General features: G+C 37.6%; 1 protein-coding gene and 1 long non-coding RNA gene across 3 annotated transcripts in view; one reads left to right on the top strand and one right to left on the bottom strand.

Annotated features, from left to right (window-relative positions):
* Positions 1–147: 147 nt before the first annotated feature.
* nectin4a (nectin cell adhesion molecule 4a) overlaps positions 148–22,691 on the bottom strand; it is a 26,814-nt gene continuing 4,270 nt past the window's right edge. Inside the window, exons 2-11 of one of the 2 annotated variants that reach the window (XM_084404403.1) lie at positions 20,449–20,661; positions 19,612–19,779; positions 16,898–17,176; positions 14,227–14,344; positions 11,638–11,789; positions 11,213–11,372; positions 11,038–11,113; positions 10,160–10,216; positions 9,814–9,981; positions 148–2,714 (exon numbers count right to left, since the gene is read on the bottom strand). In XM_084404403.1, coding sequence (XP_084260529.1) covers positions 2,289–2,714; positions 9,814–9,981; positions 10,160–10,216; positions 11,038–11,113; positions 11,213–11,372; positions 11,638–11,789; positions 14,227–14,344; positions 16,898–17,176; positions 19,612–19,779; positions 20,449–20,661 — 1,817 coding nt within the window. In that variant the 3' untranslated portion in view covers positions 148–2,288. The remainder of the gene's footprint in view (positions 2,715–9,813; positions 9,982–10,159; positions 10,217–11,037; positions 11,114–11,212; positions 11,373–11,637; positions 11,790–14,226; positions 14,345–16,897; positions 17,177–19,611; positions 19,780–20,448; positions 20,662–22,691) is intronic. The other variant, XM_084404404.1, reaches the window with a different exon arrangement.
* Positions 4,470–6,913, top strand: LOC311287516. Its single transcript, XR_014626753.1, has 4 exons — positions 4,470–4,924; positions 5,955–6,142; positions 6,249–6,383; positions 6,818–6,913. It is a non-coding gene; the product is annotated as an uncharacterized lncRNA (long non-coding RNA).

The raw sequence follows: 22,691 nt of genomic DNA, 5'->3' as shown, positions 1-22,691 counted from the left end.
ATGTATTCTGCATGTTCTCCACTATTTATTTTATTTATTTATTTTTGTGAGGGAAACTGCAGGCAAAAAAATATATATTTTCATACAAAATTTCCAAGGCTATTTCTTCCATTTTCTTCCACTTTTAAGAGGCAGTTTTTTTTTTTTGTAAACATGAGATGCCTTTAATTGGAATGTAGTGCAATGCAGAATGGGTTTACCCAGTCTAATGCAGAATGACAGTCAGGTTTAAATTCAAAATAAAAGTCCAAGTTTCCTGCACTAAGCCAAGCATTGCCAGCCAAGCATAGTTCGTGATGGAAAATGCCATACCATACCTTAAAGGGACTGTTTGGCCATTCTCACGCAGTGACAAAACACCACTGACAAGAAAGAGCAGGTTACTTTAGAGATTAAACAAGGTCTCGGCTTTCAAATTGTGTACGTTTTATTACGAAATTCAAGCAACAAATACCTGATGGTGCTCTTAAAGTTTGTGAAGCTCTTTTTTGTGCTTTTACTATAAACATGTTAGTCTTACTGTTATCTATAAGCTAGTGTGCTCCAAAACAATGACAAAATTCGCATTTAGAAGATAAAACCATTTAAAACGCTCACTTCCGCCAATTTGAATCAATGATTTTGATGACATCACTCTGCACTTCAGCTTCTCATCAAATTTTCTGTCCAATCAAATGCTCTCTAGAATCTGAAGTGCTCCGCCCCCTACATTATAAATAGATGCTGAATCTGCAGATCAAATTTACTATTTACTATTTTCTACATGGTGAACTGCACATAGTGCAGTAGGGGATATGGAACGATTCAGACAGTGTAAATATGTTGGTTTCACGTTAGTGTCATGCAAACCCCCGCAGCGTCCACACAGTCTGCTCCAGTCCACAGACTCCATAGCACAGAGTGGATCATGTGCGGATATGAAACATATCAAGCCTATATGAATTCTCCCCCAAATGCTGTATTTTAAAGCGATATTTAGAAGATTAGGGTCAACTGTTAGAGTATGGGGGAAATCAATCACAGCCGAGCTGTGATATAAACTAAACACTATTGGCTATTTTATTAAAGGGGAGGAGCTGTTCGATATGCCCTGCCCTGTCTTCCTGTTACTAACATACTAAATTAATATATACGGTTCCATTCTTTCTTACTCATTTTAAAATGGTGGTGGCTAATCTCAAAGTATCCATTGTTTTATTGCAGTGTTTTGGTGGAAATTATGGTTATTATGGTACATTTTTCTAGATGAATCACCACACCTCAGATTGTGCTGTTCAGGTGTCGGCTGAAAAGTTCCGAACAATGATGTCCTGATTCAACATTGCGTTTTCTGAAATTAATCTAACATGGATACATGCAGTATAATTAGGGTTGATTTAATAACCGGTCATTAACGCCACCCTCATACAATGTAGTGAACTGAATACACCAAAGTTACTTACCATCAAGACCCATTTATGGCGTTATATTTTGTTAGATAGAAAGGTCACAGGAGTACCTCAGGAGCAGTAACACTACCTGCTTATTAAAACTAATTACATGTAAAGCTTTAGTACATAATGAAGTATAAATGTTGTAAACAAAGACAGTGTCACTCCTGCCATGATAGTGACATTTTGTGAACACGCAGGAGTCACTCTTAAAATATGGTAATGCAGTACTTCATAATACTATTCATGCTCTGGGCAGTTTCCAGTCAAAATACACAAAAGACGCATAAAAAAATATTTCAAAACACCATTTGATATCTTTTTGGATTACAGACATTACGCTCAAAAAGTCACAGTGAAGGATGATCAGAAAAGAGTTCATGTAGTATTTTCTCCCTCAACAGTAATTCAAGTGAAGCCTTATGTTGCAATAATAATAAAAAAAGATCTTAATTCCATTCCCTGGTCACACAGTGCAGCTCAACTCCGGTGGTCTCCAGTTAATCTGTACCTGAAACACATGCTGTGCCCCATAATGCTCAGTCGTCCCAGTTCCAGAATACACACCGGATTATGCAACCATTTGAGGAACTATGTGAGTAATGCTGGTATTGTTTTTCAGCTTTGAGTTTGGTTAGATGTCAATGGCCTGATAGTTCTGTCCATGTTTTTGCCATCTTGGGAATGTACTCATATAAAAGTTCACATAATAGATCCATTTTTATGGGTTAGTTATTGTCAAGACAGCCCTTGGAAGAGTGAATTTACAGAATAGCACATCCTCCTGTAACATCAACTGAGTTTAAATGGCGATAAATTCAACTCTCTTCTAATGCAAGACGCTTCCAAACAAACACTCTAAACGATCTGAGCTTTGTGGATGGTTGGGCTATGCGGTGAGAGGAAAAGTGTTGTGTTGGCCGGGAGCAGGATGTTATTGGGTTTCGACTTGGGCCGTAGCGTGCCGTTAGTGCGCTCAAAATGGTTGGATAGCGCCTCAGATATCTGTGAACTCGCCGTCTCGCTGCTGCCGTTTTCAAAAGCATCATGCTCCCTTAAACCTCTGTGGACTCCTGAATCCGCAGGGCTGACAGAATCTTCTTCCTCTTCGTCTGTAAGAGTCGGGTAGGTGGACACTAAAGGTGAGTGATGCCCTCTGCTGCCTCCTGATTGTGGCCTCCCCTCTGCCGGGAGAATGGCACTGCCGTTCCGGGATCGAACCATTTCGGGGGCCTGGTCCATTGAATAAGAAGAGGGGTGGAGAGGAGGGAGAAGGTGGGTTTCCTGTATAGCAAAATTGTAAATAGTTATTAGGTGCAATTTTACATGCACATGTATTTGATAGAGCATAACTGTGTTAGCATTACTAAACAGTTCAAAAATACTAAAGCATTAAAGGAGAAGTTCACTTTCAAAAAAACTTTTGCTGATAATTTACTCACCCCCATGTCATCCAAGATGTCCATGTCTTTCTTTCTTCAGTCGCAAAGAAATTAAGGTTTTTGATGAAAACATTCCAGGATTTCCCCCCATGTAATGGATTCTATTGGGACCCAAACGGTAGAAGGTCCAAATGACAGTTTAAGTGCAGCTTCAAAGGGCTTTAAACGATACCAGATGATGAATAAGGGTCTTATCTAGCGAAACGATCGGTCATTTCCAAAATAAATAAAAAAGTTTAAGTTTTATAAGCACAAATGTTCGCCTTGCTCTGTTCTGTGATGCGCGTTCGTGACGTCACGTAATACGCAATTACGTTGAAAAGGTCACGCTTGAAAAATTTCTGTCCTGAAGAAAATGTTCTTTTTGGCTTTTTAATATTAAAACACCCAGGATACGCACACGAAATGGGCATTTTAAACGATAAACTGACACAAATACATTTGAAAATGTGTATATGGTCCTCCTCCTGCACATTTGTAAACACGTCAAGCGTGACCTTTTCAACGTAATTGCGTATTACGTGACGTCACGAACGCGCATCACAGAACAGAGCAAGGCGAGCGTTTGTGCTTATAAAACTTAAACTTTTTTATTTATTTTGGAAATGACCGATCGTTTCGCTAGATAAGACCCTTATTCATCATCTGGTATCGTTTAAAGCCCTTTGAAGCTGCACTTAAACTGTCATTTGGACCTTCTACCGTTTGGGTCCCAATAGAATCCATTACATGGGGGGAAATCCTGGAATGTTTTCATCAAAAACCTTAATTTCTTTGCGACTGAAGAAAGAAAGACATGGACATCTTGGATGACATGGGGGTGAGTAAATTATCAGCAAAAGTTTTTTTGAAAGTGAACTTCTCCTTTAAGTGCTAGATGTATCAGATCAAAACCAGTCACATGTCGCACAGGTATATTTGTGGCAATAGCCAACAATACATTGTATGGGTCAAAATTATAGATTTTTCTTTTATGCCAAAAATCATTAGGATATTAAGTAAAGATCATGTTCCTTGAGGATATTTAGTAAATTTCCTTCCGTAAATATATAAAACATTTATTTTTGTGAGTGAATGAAGCACAATCGTGAACATAAATGGACAACTTTAAAGGCGATTTTCTCAATGTTTTGATTTTTTTGCACCCTCAGATTGTTGTATCTCGGCCAAATATTGTCATATCCTAACAAACCATACTGTACATCAATGGAAAGCATTTTTATTTGTATTTTTTTTATTAGAGTATTTGTATGGAATTTAGAGTAAAACGCTATAAAGGGCTTAATATAATTATGGTACATTTTTGGTGTCCTGTTACTGTTTTTAAAGAATTAAAAGCATCTATTAAATGTTGTAGATAAAATAGTATCTAACATGAAATGAACAAATCATGAAAAAAGCCTAATTTAGTCAAATTTAGGGTGGTGGGTGGCTAATACCAAGGTACTACAGTTTTACTGTAGAAACAGTTCTCCAACAATTAATTTTATTTTCTCATTTCAATTTTTACACAGTTGCATTGTTGACTTTTTTTTGTTAAAACTTGTTACCAAAGTTATTGTAAGAAAAAATGATCACATTTTGTTAATCTACATACACTCTAAAAAATGCTGGGTTATTTAATCTACCCAACCGCTGGGTTATGAAATTCTTTACCCATTATGGGTTATTTATATGGAAGTTGGGTATTTGTTTTTAAATGCTGGGTTATTTAATCTACCCAACCGCTGGGTTATGAAATTCTTTACCCATTATGGGTTATTTATATGGAAGTTGGGTATTTTTTTTTAAATGCTGGGTTATTTAATCTACCCAACCGCTGGGTTATGAAATTCTTTACCCATTATGGGTTATTTATATGGAAGTTGGGTTATTTTGTGCAACTCATGTGTTGAGTCAAAATCCATCAATCCAACATTATATCGTTTGACCCAGCACGTGGGTTGTTTGTGCTTCGAACGTCATCATATCGTCACCAGAGTCCACACACCGAGCGCTCGTCACAGCATAGAACCTGACTGATCATCCAGCGAGGCAAACAAATAATAAAAGGTATGTGTACACTACATGTCTAATTCACATTGTCTGTGTTGCGTTACCTATTAAATTACTATCTGTATATTGTCGATGTCGAGGCTAGTTGGTTGGTTTGGCTAACAACGTAGCTAACGTTAGCCATTTAGCCGTTATCAGCACGGATAGCCTGCTTATTTGGTCTGAATTACATTTTTGTAAGGTGTTATTAAGCAAAAGTTTATTTTTATTCATGCGGAGATGTGGGACTTGAAAGTAAATCATTACAGGATTAGTGTAAAAAGAATATAGTCTTTTGTGGTGAGAAACCGGGACAATTTTGAAAACTGAAAGGAGGACTCTGTGCGCGCCTGCGCCCCCTCACATCTGAGGATTTGGTGCGACGTGACGCGGTTTCTCCTGTTTCATCAATTTGTCCTGTTATTTTGCAGGTACTATTGTTACTACAACTTGATTATATGCACTGTAATATGTATATGTTCATACCGCAGATATTTCGGGTAACGTTAATGACGTTCGGGGTTGTGAATATGTTGAATATAGGTCTATGCAGACTGTCCGCCATTTTGTGAACGCTAACACACGAGGTTATTGTGAAATGCGTTTAATTCGATTCAAATTGACTCCAGTTACAAGGTTATAGTGTTCATTATGAGTTTACTTTTATTTGTGTTTGGTTTAAGTTATGTATACATATAAAGATCGGATGCACTTATTTTGCAGAACTGTCTCTCTAACGTTACTTGGCCTTCTGCGCGGGGCCTGTAACATTAAGAAATATATAATATATTTCTGTGCCCTATGCAGTGAGCAGCCACAAATAGCCTATTATTGTGCAGTAAAAACATAGACTATTTACATGTAACTTTATGCAATTTGTCATATGAATTGTAGAGAGGGAGGATTGTTTTCTCTATATTTTGTATAACTTAAGTTGATGGCGCTCTTGCAAGGGCTCTCATATCAGGTAATTATTAAATGGAATAATTATTTGATGAAGCAAAACAATCATATTTCAGTGACTGACAACTTTGTTCTTTTTTTACAGAATGTACCATATCAGACGAACGTGCGTCACAGCTTAAATAATGGTTGAGAAACAATTCTCAGCCCCTCAGCCAGATAGAGACCCACATGCAGAACACGGCAGTCTACAGGGCCAAGTGGATTAGGGACTACAATTGGACCATCGATCAGATCCTCGGAGAGTTCCCTCGCCTGATGACCAAAGGCATGGTAGGTATAGGGAAATATGATCTTGAATATGAGGATGCATTGTTTAAAACGTTTTATTAGTGTGCTACATTGAATTAATTTTAAAAATGTGTTTTCCATTTTATAGATTGCACAGAACTTTCTTGTCCTGCATTGGGATGCTGCATCAAAGTTGTTTGAAACATGGCTACCCATCTATGCTGAGAAGATCCTGTACCTGGCAAGACAGAGCTGACATTGCCCCTGGATGGATTAACACCAGGTAATATATTCGTAATATAATATATTAATATATTAGCATTCCTCTTTCCAACATTTTTTAATTTTTTTGACCAAAAACTTTTCACATAATTTTGGCCAGAATAGTGACTTAGTGAATAGAGAATAGTGAGTGATATCATCATAGGAATAGTTAAATAAATCCGTCAGCCTCTTTATGCTAATTGGGTACAAAAAATGCCAAGTTTTCACAGCAGAGTCAACACAGCAGTACCGGTGTAACTAATAACATTAACCAGTCCCTCCAGAAAAACACAGAGTTTTTTTGTGATTGTTACGGGCAAAAATCCTTAATTATGTGGCACGTTTTCTTAAAAAATGCGATGGAATATGCAGGATATTTATGCGACGATATTGCGGGGATTGTGAAATCACAGGTATGCCATTCCACATTGTATTGACACCTATGTCTTACAGATGGTGTTGGGGAACTCGCCCTGAGGCAACTGCCAGCCTTGCTTCCACCTATAGAGAGTTGGCCATGGCTGCGGTGCGAAAGTGGTTTGCCACACCATTCAGGAATTCAGCTTGGCCTTCATCGACCATAAGCCTGTAAGTCCTCAAGCACATCTAAAGGGGGAAACTTTATTCATTTTATCAACATATCTGAGCTCAAGACTGTGCATGCACACATGCATATCCAGGTGTTTTTTTACTATACTTTTGGGGACAGGCATCAAATATAGCCTGACAGTATTCGGAAAATGGCTGTTCTATAAGCTTAAGTTGGTCACTCTCAAAGCATCCTGGGCTTCTAGAACACCTCAGCAGTGCCACAGGCTGGTAACCTCTGTACCACACCGCACTGATGCAGTAATTTGTTCTAAAACAGGCACCAACAAAGTATTGAGTGCAGAAATTAACATAATTATCAGAAAGTTGACACTGTTGTATTTTAACCAATTTGGATCTGACTCTATGAGGTTGACTCTAAAGAAGTCTTCTAAATCTACAAAGCATTTGCGGCCCATCTATCTGACCGCCTAACCCCGCTGCCCATTGGCCAGATAGGATAGTCAGATAGGTGGGCCACATTCGTTTTCTGAACATGTTTATTGTAATGATATATCATCAATCAATTTATGGCTTTTTAGGTCAATTGAGGTCTGAATCGTTTTTTTTTAAAATTGTTTTCTGTAATGTGAGCTATGCTCTAAGACTTAATAAAAAAATATTTTGTTAGGCTATGTGCAATGAGATGTAGACTATTACAGTTCAACTTTTTGAATTATAAATGCACCGAATCTTTTCCAAATTGTAAAGTTAACTAGACTTTATCATAAAACAATTTCTCTAGTGAGGACCAGGAAAATGGTCCTCACAATGTCTATATTTTAATTATACTATAGTAGTCGGTAGACATTTGGTCCTTACTCACTCGCACTCTCTAACTCTCGCTCTATTGTATTCTTTTTTAGCCTGGAATAAACATGGAGTACCTTCATGAGGCCAAGGCATGCAAATCTCCACTGCACCAGTTCCACTATATTTTTTATATGAACTGCACCAGTTCCACTATATTGTTGCAATTAATTAATGTTAATAAAAAAAATTCAGAGATTACATTGTTGTTTTGTTTTTGTATTGTTTAAGTGTTTATTGCATAATATATGCATAAATCTAGCATGTATTCTGTTCTAAGTTTGTAGTTTAACAGTTTTATAGCTATGGGTAGTCTATTGCAATTTATTTTCTTAAATTGTACTATAATGTGTTAGAATTAATCTGGCATTTGGGTTAATTTTACCCAGAATTTAGGTACACTTTATAACAAGTATGTAGTTGAATCAACCCAGAATTGTAATTAATTTGACCCAGCATTTGGGTACACTATATAACTAATATGTAGTTAAATCAACCCATAATTGTAATTAAATTGACCCAACATTTGGATACACTATTTAACCAAAGTATGTAGTTAAATCAACCCATAATTGTAATTAGTTTGACCCAGCATTTGGGTAGAATATTTAACTCATCTGTTGGGTTAAATATGACCGACCCATCTTGCTGGGTCAAATTAACTACTGCTGGGCTGGTGCAATATTTATCCAGCGGCTGAGTTATAAAACAACCCAAGTTGAGTTATTTTTAACCCAGCATTTTTTACAGTGTAATTCAAAAGAAATTGCCTCATGTAAAAGAAAATGTATAGTTATCTAAATGTATTTTAAGATTATTTTAACCATCTGAGGTGCATGACCATTTTCTGAATTATTATTATTTATTTTTTAACAAACTGAAGCTCTATTTGTGGAAAGTGGCATACATCAAACATCAGGGACAGCCTTTGCACTTCAGAGGCCGTTTCAAAGAAAAAGTCGGCGAGTGAGTCATCGAATCGTTAAGTCAAAGGATTTGTTCAAAACGGCTGATTCATTCAGGGCCAAAGCAAGTGACTGTCTGTATCCGAAAACTTAGGAAGCTGTTGCCTCGCTGGCCTATCAGGCAATGACTTTGCAGGCGTTTGCGCACAAACGTACCTCACAAAACTGATTTCAGGCTTTTGAAAGCATAACTTCTGAGGCAGCATAACGGTTTAATGTTATTTAATTACTACAGTATTAATTTTAGTGGAAAAGTTGGTCAAAAATGTACATTTACACCCAAACTGATCACCAACCGGAACTCTCAAACACTATATTTATTTTTAACTGTCATGGAATGGAGGGCACAGGATTGTGGGACATCAAAGGCAGCGAAGGACACATCTATGCGGCCTTCACCAATCAATCAGATGAAGGTATTGCAGGAGACAGGAAGTGAAGCTTGCACTTTGGATTCGGATATGCCTTGATGCCTTCCTAACTTTGAAAGCATCCTCTGAAGGCAGCATTTTTAATATTTCAGCCCCAGCCACTGTCTTAACGAGCAAGTCGTTGAATAATTTATTAGACCGATTTGTTCAAAAATTTGTTTGCGGATTCATTCAGTAACGAAACATCACTGTGTTTCTTGGAGACGCAATGGCTCTAATACTGTGGATTTGTTGGAAACTGTTTTGTTTGGCAAAATAGAGCAAAAACAGACAAATTTAAGTCACCTAATATTACCTTCTTGTTTATTGAACTGTATAAAATCAATATCACATTTGCAAATGTGCTGATATTCGGGACAAACAGCACTCTTGCTCGTGTGGTATTGCTTATAGATATTAAAAACAGAAATTTTTTTCCACCATATCTTAGATTTTGGGAGCATTTTTATTCATTTTGGCTGCATTTTTGCTAAAAACCCCACATTAATTTCCACCCCTGGTCTGTGTGTTGCATGACGCCGGGGAACGGGGCTCTTTTACAAGCGCAAGCGGAGGTCCCTTCTGTTACGACGCCCGTTTCAAGTGAAACGGGTGAAACAAAGTAACGATTGCTACTGTCAACCGCACATGCAGACTCATGAAACACATCTCATACCTGTGACATGTTACTGTCCTCTTCATAAGACTCCATCATCATTCGAACGGATTCAGATCTCTCGATCAGTTTGTCTCGACCTCGTCTAGAATTGTTAAAAATTGCAGGGCGACCGAGTGAGTCCATCCCTCCCAGCGTGGAACGACTATCCCTGGAGCGAGGACGATCCTGTGAAAGTAAACATTTAGAGGTTTTATCTGTTTTATGAGAGGAAAACAAAACACAAGCAATCTACTTGTGACAACAATTAAGACTGTATTTTTCTGCCTATAAATATATCACATCAAACAACTGCAGAGCTTGACTGGTAAATGCATTTTTTTAAAACATGAAAAGAGAGACGAACCAGTGAGGAGAGACTTGTGCGTATCGTCCCTTCGACTCTTAAAGGATGATTTTCCTCCTTTTAAAAGAAGACAGAGACCGCAAAATGAGAGGAAGGGTGATATAATATACAACCCTGTTTACATACACTGAACAAAATTATAAACACAACACTTTTGGGCATTGTGCTGTGTGATAAAACTGCACATTTTAGAGTGGCCTTTTGTTGTGGCCAGCCTAAGGCACACCTGTGCAATAATCATGCTGTCTAATCAGCATCTTGATATGCCACACCTGTGAGGTGGATGGATTATCTCGGCAAAGGAGAAGTGCTCACTAACACAGATTTAGACATAATTGTGAACAATATTTGAGAGAAATAGGCCTTTTGTGTACATAGAAAAAGTCTTAGATCTTTGAGTTCAGCTCATGAAAAATGGGGGCAAAACCAAAAGTGTTGCGTTTATAATTTTGTTCAGTGTATAGCCTATATATTTGCAATACAAGGTAATTAGATGCTTAAGCCAGATGTGTATATATATATATACAAATAAACACACACACACACACACATAAATGCTGTTAAAAAAATTCTGCAAAAATGTAGAGTAATAAGATGGAGTAATAGAGTAATAATGCTGAAAATTAAGCTTGCCTTCACAAAAATAAATTACATTTTAAAATATACAAAACTAGAAAACAGCTCTTTTAATATCAAACCATATAGCTGTTTTTACTGTATTTTTTATTAAATAAATGCAGCCTTGGTGAGCATAGGAAATAAAATCCCAAACCAAATGATCAATAAACATGTTTTTAAAAAAAAGTCAAGTCAACTTCATTTATATACTGTAGCGCTTTTAACAACGTTTGAAAAGTGTGTGTATATGGATTTATTACCGAGTATCTTTCGTCTGTGCTTCTTGAGTTCACTCTTCTAATCGAGGCTTGTCGTGACAGAGTGCTGATTTCCTCCCTTATAAAGAAAGTGAAACAGACAGATTGAAGTACAGGAACTCTCATATTCAGACCAGTCATGTAAACTATTCCGTGTTCAGAAAGAAAGACTTCTTACTTTTTTTCATTCAGCTCTATGGCCAGTTGTTGATTCTTGCGTTTATAGTGGCGGTTTACAGAAATGATTATTACGATCAGAGTGAGAACAACCGCTGCAGCAACACCGGCAATAATAATCATCAGCATGTAGTTCACGGATGTTTGCTTCGGAGACATCTCTGAAAGAAACATGCAAAAAAAAACTATTATACTTGTTGTACAGTATATTCAATTATATTTATTCACATTCCATGAATGAAAAAAAACATACAGGTTGGGAATGACATAAGGCTGAGTAAATTATGACAGTATTTGGAGATTTGGATGAACTACTCCTTTATTTTTATAGGTTATGAGACACGCAGTTGCATAATATTTTCACTAGATGACAGCACTGTGCATTGCATTTCAACATGAGTGAAGATTTTTCGGTGGGATACACACCTGATATACTTATTGAAATCTCAGCTTTTCCAGATCCCACCAGATTGGTGGTGGTGCAGATGTAATCCCCTTGATCTGTCAGGAGAAGGGGCCTAGAAAAACTCAGAGTGCCACCGTCCACCGTCACACCCTCTGGTAGAGCTTCACCTTTCCTGTGTAAACAACGAAATACAATTCAATCCCCAAATAAAAACCAGGCATCGAAAACAACAGAATGCTTTGGTCACCTATACTGAAGGATTCAGCACATACAGTAAATTATTAATGCTTAATTATTTCATAAATATCAACCTTGTATCACTTTCAGTTCATCAGCAATTTTATTTTTCCATAATATTTTTTATGCAATTTTATTTTTGTCCATCATATTGTCAGTGAAGATATCCATCATATTGTCTTTGAATTAGCATAAGTTAAAGTCACCATAAAACTGAAGTTGCGATAGTCTTTTCTTTACTATTGTGATGTATCAGAGTGAAGCGTTTTCTCGAATGACAAAAAAAAAAAAATAGTGCGGGATTGGATCATTAGATTGTTGTGGTTTGCTATTGGTCGATCTCATGTGAGTGACAGGTTGCCCCGCCCTAACGCCAGTAAACACATCATCAGAGAAGAGAAGAGATGTTGATGTAAGAGGGAGGGGAAGTTATTTTAATTAAAAATGACAAGGGTACATGAATATAAAAAAATGATGTGTTGGGTAAATCATAATAAATACTGTAATTTTCCATTCAATTTTTTTATTTTTTTTTATTTCATGATGACTTCAACTGAATTCATACAGTGGTATAAAGCAGTAGTTCAATTCAATAGTTTGTCAATTTAAATTTCATAGCACTTTTCACAATACATATTTCAAAATGTTTCGATAAGGAAGTATTAATACAGAAATATAACATGCAGCTATAATATAATAAATGTCATGTGGTTAGTTAGCATCATGTATTCAGTTAAGAACACACAAACTAATGTGTTAGGCAGCGATTACAATCATTTTGCTTCAGGATTCAGTTTTTTGCATTGGACATGAAGTCACGGCTCGACAAGATGCAAAACTCTGCTAAGATGCAAATTTAATGTAGTCTGCACTGTTGTTTTTTGTCATACACTGTAAAAGGTTTTTCAAAGTTGTAAATAAAACAGATTTTTTGGAGTATGTTTTACAAGAAAATACTAAGGTGGCACTTCATTTCGGTGGTCCACTTTAGACATTCTACTAACTACAAGTAACTTAAAGTGCAACTACATGTCAATTAACTCTCATTCATTTGCAGGTAAACATTCACGCCCCTAAACATGACTCATAACAAAACAAACTGTGATTGGTTGCTTTACAAGTCAGTCAGACGGCCTCTGGGCGGTCCTTGACCAATGAAATTCGTCAAGTCTAAAGCTCTGGCTATACGCGAGACTTGCAGATATTAAGCGACGCACACACGTCTCCCGGACGTAGAATTCAGCCAATCAGATGACGGCTTCGAAAATCCTGAAGTGTTTCCAGTTAACTGTGCCTTAGCATCAGATGCTCAGCCAGCGGTCCGTGGGAATGACGTCTGAAGCTGAGATATTAATTACGGTCCACTAATACACTAATGACTGCTATTTGACATGTAGTTGCAAAGTTACTTATAGTATGCGGACCATCAAAATAAAGTGTTCCCAATAATTAAGTCTTTCTAACTTGTCAAAAATGAATTAAAACTTTCTACAACAATTTCTTTTTAGTGTAGTTTGTCAAGCACACTATGTTTGCATCCACCTTATTTAGTTTGATATGATATGGGAAGCGATTTCCCCACTTTTTAAAAGTCCATAAGCCTTTATTTAGCTAATATCACAAATGGACACACTAGGGTTTCTGTAGACAATAAGAACTTTGTCCACAGTTTATACCAGGAACTATATGTTACAGTATGTTTTTATAGAGCACAGTGTGTTTTGCATGAGGACAGTAGTAACACTCATCCCATGACACACATGCACGCAGGCAAATTTTCCCGACATCGTCGTCATAAATTCACTCCATCTCCCCCACACCAGCCTCGTCTCACCCCCGCGCTCTCTCCCTCCGTGTGAAAATGCACTCTTGTCTGTTTGCCGCGCAAGTTGCAACACGACACCAGGCCACAGTTACTTCATTTACTTTGCATTCACACCGAGCAGCCCGAGAACAGGTTTCCCCACTGTAGGCGTTGAGGAGAAAACCAGAGAATGTTTGTCTCAGGAATTGCGTGATCATCTAAACGTCGGTGTCTACACCCCCTTAGTCACTCGTACCGAAAAATGCCCAAAAAATAGGTGTGTGATCGTGACTAATTTGACCTCAGACTTGTTCACGAATGCAAAAACTGTTGCGTATTTCAACGACCTCTCAGTGTCAGTATTACTTCCTAACAACCTTCATTTCTGATCGACTAGATTATAGAGTCGCTCATGAATTTAGGCCATAGCCTTTCTCGTCCACACCTACAGATTACTCTGGCATGCTGATAGAGAAGCCAACCGAAACAGAATTAAACTGACAAGACAGGCTGTCAGGAAGACAAACAAACAGATACAGGTGAAAGACATGTAGACAGAAAGTCTTACCTCGTCCATTTGAATCGGTCAGGTTTTGGATTTCCTTCGCCATTGCACTGTAGCGTTGCACCTTGCATTTCAGCATGCCAGCTGTCATCGTAGCCAGATATCAGTGCATTCGGAGGGTCTGTACGCACACATGAACACACACACACACACACACACACACACACACAAAAAAAAAGGTCTCACAATTAGGTGTGTCTAATTCACTTTTCAACCTCTTGTTTGAACTTGTGATGAACTTCCCATTTGACCAATAAGTTCACCTGATCCTTTCTGTTGTTGACACAGTACAAACCCTAATACCGGCATTATGAAACACGCATATGTTTGAATTATCACAATTTTGTGCAATTAAATTAAAGCAATGGGTTCCAAACCCACATTTCTTTCTTCTGTGGAAAACAAAAGGAGAAATTTTGGAATTAAGTCCTGGTTGTGCTTTAAAGCTTATTATAAATGATTTGTCCATGCACATCAGCTTTTTAAAATTCATGTGACCTCGTAAGCTTTAATTAAAATAAATTCCCCTCCCTCTTGCAGCGACATCTCTTCTTTTCTCAGATGAGGGCGGGGCAACCTGTCACTCACATGAGATCCACCAATAGCAAACCACAACCATCCAATCAATTTCCGATGGACAAAATCAAGTCCCGCCCTAAAGTTTTTTCCTCGTTCGAGAAGCGGTATACGAATAGCAATAGGGAAGAAAATACAATGCCAATTTTAACAAGGACGTAAAAACACCATTAAAATGTCATAAAATGGTCAAAGGAAAACTTTGGGTGAGGACCACTCAAATCTAACTGATAATCTCCTATTCTAGTGAGATGTTAAAGGGATAGTAGCGGTCGACGCGCGTTCACGGAGATGGATGCTGGCGTAGGACGTAGCGTAGGAAGCGTCGTGACGTAGAACGAACGTAGAGTTTTGTTTTGCTCTGCTCTCTGGCTGCGCTATCACGTTCGTTCTACGTCACGACGCTTCCATCTCCATGAACGCGCGCCGACCGCTACCGGAAGCCAGTTATTTTCATTTATAAAGTTTTAAATATGTATATTTTTACGACAAAACTGCACGGATTACCCTCAGAAGGCCTTCGTTTATCCCCCTGGAGCCGGATGGATTACTTTTGTGAAGGATGCGTGCACATTTTGGGACTTGAAGGAGGTGGACCCCATAGCGTCACACTATAACCACTGAAAGATCTAAGACATCTTCTAAAATAACTGAAAATGTGTTCGTCTGAAAAAAGATTGACATATGCATCTCGAACGGCTTGAGGGTGAGTAAATCATGGGTTAAATATCATATTTGGCTGAACTATCTCTTTAACGGCGCAACCAGATCATTGAGTCAGTAAGTCGAATCGTCCAGTTTGTGAATGAATCATTCAGATGAACTGAATGGTGGGTTCATTGGAAAGTTCAGACTCAATTCCCATTCAATGGGGTGGGAACAAACCAACAACCAGGAGATTAAGAATTCTCCTTTTGAGTTCCACAGAAGTAAGAAGAATGTCACATGGGTTTCTAAAGTCATGACGGTGAGTAAATGACAGGATTTTCTATTGCTACTAAGTTTTCCTCCAGTCACCCAAAGCAAAAATGTTTTAATGACTGTAGCTCAAGTAGTGATGAATCAGAGAACAACAATGTTGTCATAGTATCGATTAAGACAATAAACAGATTTCCACAGGTCAGAACACATATAAAGGAAATAACATCTGTACACATAAAAAGGTAAAACGAAAGTTTCATCATATTTAAATTTCACAAGCGCAGTAAACAGGAAAGGGGTTTTAGGTTCACATTGTAAAATTCACAATCATTCTGAGTCACATACAGACAGCGATGTAATAAAGATTGATGTGTGAAACAACACAATTGTGACAACTATCACATGTGATCAGTCATTCTGCAGTAAGGACAACATTAAAGTTATTTTGAAGTAAATGTACTATACACAGCTTGTGTGTATAACCTGGCAAGTGGTTTGCACTGGTACGTAAAAAGTGATTGGACATCAAAATAATTTTTAAGGAATGCCAAAATGAATAAACGTTGAATAAACAGCAGCACTAATGAATACTATGAAAAAAAAAAAATCAAATCAAGAAATTTTTTAGTAATGTCAGTATAATATTTCTTACAAATAAATTAGGATATTATATTTTAAATAAAGTGATGTACATTTTTTTGTTTAGTAGTCATTTTAAAACCGTTCTTTTTACAATTATTATTGGGGGAATTTATTTAAATTCAAAGTGATATTAAAATATGACTGAATTAAATACATTTCAAAATTGTGTATAGAAGTACATTTATTTGTAAAGTACTATTGAAAGTACAAATGGAAGTATTAGTACTGAATTAATGCTGATTTTAATAAAAAATGTATTGTGTTTCAACAGGATGATTTCCATTAGCGTCTTATGATTTTCTTTATTACAGTAATAAAAAAAAAATCAAGGAGGAAAGAGTGCCACATAAATAGGCTAAAAAAAATGTTTATGCAATGACATTTTTATGCATTTTTCTTTTGCATTCTTTATGCTTTTTATTCAAGGATGGAATTGTGACCCAGGCATTTCTTGGTAAGATTCTCCCGTTATACAGTAGTTTCAGTATTTAGACTAGTGAACATTTTCAGAACAATGTAAGAGATTAAGACTCACAGTGCACTGTAAGTTTATTGGCGATCCTCAGCGGGCCGTTTTGAGATGGATGCCAGACCAGACAGTCCAGCTTCTGTCCGTTCATGCTCCGGAGAGGGTGGAGGGAAAACTGGATCGAGGCCACCATGCCATCCAAACTAAGGTTCTGGCTCTGACCCGCGAGATCCGTGTCCCAGGAGAGGCCTGCAATTGGCTTAGCCATCGAACGGCATGTGGCAGCCGGACGGAAAGACTGGCCCTCAACCAGGACGAAGTCTTGAAGGGAAGTGATGGGTTTAGCTGTGAAATAAAATGACAAATAAATAAGAAATGTCAAATAAAAAAATAGATCCAATGTCTTTTGTTATATATTACAGCAGATATTTCACCAGCGTCTGATTTTTAAAAATGATAAAATATCCCTGTTTGCCTCCGTTTCTAACAGTGTGCTTGAACACAATCATAAACGATACTTCTGAAGGAGAAAGCAGCATCTATTGTACGATCATTTAATCGCAGCAACAGTGAACACTTTCATGTCAATACCTCCATCATCACTTCCAGTGACAAACACAATACTTGTGTGTTATTCTGAGAACAGTAACTGTATACATAAAAGCAGAGCTAGCCTTGTGGTTAAAGGGTTGTCTAGGTATATGAAAGGGGCGGTGAATGAAATGACAAGAGTTATGTTAAAAAAAACAAAGGTAAATCCTTCATCTCTAACTGCTGCAGGGCTTCTGCATATACATAAGACTCAAATCAATTCTGTCTAATCTAAGGGTACGTTTACACGACAACGATATGCTTAAAACTGAGTTTTTCCTTTGAGTTTTCCGCGTACAGACGACACCATTGTCAAAACGATCCCCATTCACACGGATCCGCAAAAACGACAAAAAACGCTGTATTCTGCTGCCAGGCCATTAGATGGCGATGAAACACTACAGACTGAACACGTAATACGCATGTGCATGATGTCATCGGTTTCGCAGATTCACGTTTTTGTTGTTTACACAGAGACCGTTTTCAAAAACTTGCACTTTGAAACTCGTTTTCAAAAGTTTGCCTTTCCAGGCACCCAAAACGCCGTTGTCGTGTAAATGAATGGCCAAAATCCATAAGACGTTTAACGTGTTTAGTTTAAAATGGTATTTAGTCGAAAACTCTAAAACGATGACATCATGCGCATACGTATTACGCGTTCAATCTATAGTGTTTTATCGCCATCTAATGGCCTGGCAGCAGAATACAGCGTTTTTAGTCATTTTCGCGGTTTCATTGTTTTGACAATGGTGTCGTCTGTACGCGGAAAACTCAAAGGAAAAACTCAGTTTTAAGCATATCGTTGTCGTGTAAACGTACCCTAAGTGGGCAGTTCTTAACCGGAATGATACAATGTGGACCGGAGTGAATGTCTGAAATCAAAAGTTGGTTTAAAGTGATCTTCCAATGTACCAATATCAGTGTTGTTGGGTGTAATGCATTACTAAGTAATTTATCATTTAATTACTTTTCCCTAGAAAAAGTAAAGTAAGGGATTACTCTTAATTTTTCAGTAATTTAATTACAGTTAATTCTGATGTGATTGCATTAAATACTGTAAGTCACCGTGATTTTTCCTCCGTGATGAAGTAAGATAATCAATATTTTGTTGGAACAACATTCCTGTCTGAAAATGTAGTCCTAACCCTAACCCTAACCCTAACCCTACCCCTAAACCCAACCATACCCATAAGTTATCCCTAAAATCAGAGGGAAATGATGGTGAACAACACTGATGTAGAAGCGCCTAACCCTGGTTGTAAGCCTAAACTTGACATAAATTGTAAACTTGTCCCTCAAATCTGATTGGTTGATTGGAAGCGCCTTGTAAACTTGTCCCTCAAATCTGATTGGTTGATTGGAATGATGTTCCAGGATCAACAAACATGTTAGAAAAATTCTATATAAAACAATAGTGGATTTAACATCTTTTTAAGGTCTAATGTTAAATATACGTTTTCAATGTAACCTTCTCCCTTTAAATACTTTGGTCAGTTTAAGAATACATTTATGCAACTTTATATTATTTATTTGAAAGAATTAAAAGAGCAGTTTCATGTCTATCCCTGTATTGTTCAAGGATAGACATCTTGTTAAAGTCCCCCTGTGGTGACAATCAAGCTTTTAATGTTGTTTATATGCCTATGTGGTGTTTTTAATATGCTTTAAGACAAACCATGTGTAAATTCATAAGTCAACACCATTACTGAGTATTTTCTCCTTAAAACTGCAGTGAACCAAAGACAGTCTCAAAAACGCAGTTTGAAATCTCTGGTGTTTCTGACGTCACAAACTACCTTGTAACCAATCGGGTCAACTTGTTATTGCCAACGAGTGGATCTCTGAGCTGGTGTGAGTGAGTGGAGGCGGGGCTCATTTGCATATTCATAGAACCACGTATACTAAATGAGGCAAGGGTGTAACATACAAGCTATTTTAAGGCACAAAAGAATTATTTCAAGAAATTTTTTATGTCATTTTGGTGATCAAAGGTGAGTTTTAAGGGATAAAACTATTGACTACAGGGGGACTTTTAGTAATGCAATACTTTTTAGACAGAGTAATTAGTGCAGCAATCCAATTACACTCTTAAAGATGTAATTAGTAGCTAGTAATTAATTACTTTAAGTTTTGCATGACAAAAGTTTGTTGTCTTTTGTTTGCCCATTGCACTGATTAAATGTACTTACTCCACACTGTGAGGGAAATCTCTGTCTCAAAGTTTCCAGAGGGGAAGGTGGCGACTTTGCAGATGTATCTGCCCTCATCTGCAGAATTTGTGCGCATAATAATCAGAGCAGAGTCTGCTATTGGGTTGTTGGTCTCGAATCGCACACGTGTTGAATATGCAGGGTTTTCTGTGAGAGGGAAATAGAAATAGAATTAAATGTGTTTGTCACATCCACCATATGACAGTAAGATTGGGTTTTGCGACAGTTTTGTTACACATACAGTACATCAAAGAATGATGAACACACACAAAAAAAAAAACATTATGAAAATGAAAATTAAGAAGCAATATTCTGCTCTGTTGGCTCCTGTATTATAAGTTGTTGTAAAATGCATGTTTCTTTACAAAAGTGAATTGTAAGTCACTTTGAAAAAAAAAAAAAAAAAAATTTCCTTAACGATTCAATGTAAATGAATGCAAAATGCATTAGTTTGGAGAACATTTTATAAACTAAAGCCTTTTTTCCAGTATAAAGAACCTTTTGTGCAATGGAAAGATTCCTTTGACGTTAAAGGTTCTTCATGGAAACACAAATGCCAATAAATAATCTTAATCTTTAAGAGTGTAGAGAGATATATTACTTGAACCCATGTTCTCAGAGTAAACTTTTAAACATATTGTCATATTTTGAAACCAATGAACACCCTGATGCACCATTGTAATTTTAATGAAAAAAGATATGATTTGGTGATAATGATATTAGTAAAAGGAAAGGGTCTATTAATTGTTACAAAAAAGTCTAACAATTTGAGTTTTGATATCTGTGATATAAAAATTAAAAAAAAGTTTGTTTTACCTGTCTGTCCGTCACTGAAATGAACAGTGATAATCTGTTCTTCAGCTCCATTTGAGTTCTGTCGAGTCCACGTCACCTGAACCACCTGAATCACACTCTCCGACACATTGAATCGACAGGGTAAACGTGTTTCCTCCTCTGCCAAAGACTGCAGATCCCAGGGGGTCTTAGAGGGCTCAAGAAACGGTTGTTGTTCTCCACTTACACAGGCTGCTAAAAGAGATAAAGATAAGAGTAGCGGCGTTAGACATGATCAGATGCTTAAAGGGAGATACTCCACTTTTTTTGGAAATAGGCTCATTTTACAACTCCCCCAGAGTTAAACATTTGAGTTTTATCATTTTGGAATCCATTCAGCCGATCTCCGGGTCTGGGGGTCCCACTTTTAGCATAGCTTAGCATAATGAATTGAACCGGACAAGACCATTAGCATCTCTCTCAAAAAAATGAACAAAGAGTTTCGATATTTTTCCTATTTAAAACTTGATTCTTCTGTAGTTACATCGTGTACTAAGACCGACGGAAAATGTAAAGTTGCGATTTTCTAGGCTGATATGGCTAGGAACTATACTCTCATTCCTGCGAAATAATCAAGAAACTTTGCTGCAGTACCATGAGTCCAGCAGGCGTAATGATATGACGCAGGGCCTGATAATAGTCCCCAGCTCGGTAGCCTATTATCAGGCGGCATGCGCTGCGTCATATCATTACGCCTGCTTCACCCATGGTACTGCAGCAAAGTTTCTTGATTATTACGCAGGAATGAGAGTATAGTTTCTGCCAACAGCAACATGATAAAAGAAACAAATTCAATTGGATGAGCCATGCTGGAAGTTGTTTGATAAACATATTATATATAATTATACTTTGGTTGGAAAGCACATCATTTTAATTATATTTATTTATGTTTTAACCATAAACAGTGCAAGATTTTGTGAAACAGCAGTGATTATACTTTTTAATATTAATTTTTTTTATATTATGTGATACACACACACACAGATCGCTTTATTAGGTACACCTGTCCAACTGCTCGTTTATGCAAATTTCTAATCAGCCAATCACGTGGCAGCAGCTCAGTGCAAGTGGACATGGGCTGAATCCGAAATCGCCCACTAAACCCTCATTCACTGGTTAGTCCACTAATGCTGTTCACTTGAAGGAGTGAATGAAAAGGAGTGAGCGAATTCAGACAGCCACTGAGGGTACATCGGTTGTACACTCGTTATTGCAGTACACTAAGTGCACTCAATAACGTCCACTATGGTTTCGGACACCACTACAAATGGCTGTCCCCACAAATAACGCCCTATTAGAGGGCATAGGGGGCGATTTCGGATTCAGCCTAGGTCAAGACGATCCGCTGAAGTTGAAACTGAGCATCAGAATGGGGAAGAAAGGTGATTTAAGTGATTTTAAACATGACATAGTTAATAGTGCCAGACGGGCTGCTCTGAGTATTTCAGAAACTGTTCATCTACGGGGATTTTCACACACAGCCATCTCTGGGGTTAACAGAGAATGGTCAGAAAAAGAGAATATATCCTGTGAGCAGCAGTTCTGTGGGGGAAAATGCCTTGTTGGTGTCAGAGGTCAGAGGAGAATGACCTGACTGGTTCAACAGTAACTCAAATAATCACTCGTAACAACCGAGGTCTCAGAAGAGCATCTCTGAACACACAACACGTCGAACCTTGAAGCAAAGGAGAAACAGCAGCAGAAGACACACACCGGCGGTGACACTCCTGTCAGCTGAGAACAGAAACTGAGGACACAATTCACACCGGCTCTCTAAAACTGGACAATTCAGGATTGGAAAAGTGTTGCCTGGTCTGATGAGTCTGGATTTCTGATGCAACATTCAGAAGGTAGGATCAGAATTTGGCCTAAACAACATGAAAGCGTGGATCATCCTGTCTTGTTTTCAGGCTGGTAATGAAGTAATGATATGAAGGATATACACTTTTGGGGACCTTAGTACCAATTGAGCATCGCAAATGCCACAACCAGAGTATTATTGCTGACCATGTCCATGTCCATCCCTTTATGACCACAGTCTACACATCTTCTGATGATGGCTACTTCCAGTAAGATAACACACCATGTATAAAGCTCAAATCATCTCAAACTGCTTTCTTAAACATAACAATGACTTCACTATACTCAAATGACCTTCACATTCACTAGATCTCAATCAAATAGAGCAGCTTTGAGATGTGGTGGAACGGGAGATTCACATCACG

The sequence above is a fragment of the Rutilus rutilus genome (assembly GCF_951802725.1).
Source record: "Rutilus rutilus genome assembly, chromosome: 3".
Lineage (NCBI taxonomy): Eukaryota > Metazoa > Chordata > Actinopteri > Cypriniformes > Leuciscidae > Rutilus > Rutilus rutilus.
Note: the sequence above shows the minus strand (reverse complement) of the source record. Positions and strands in the feature narration are given on the sequence as shown.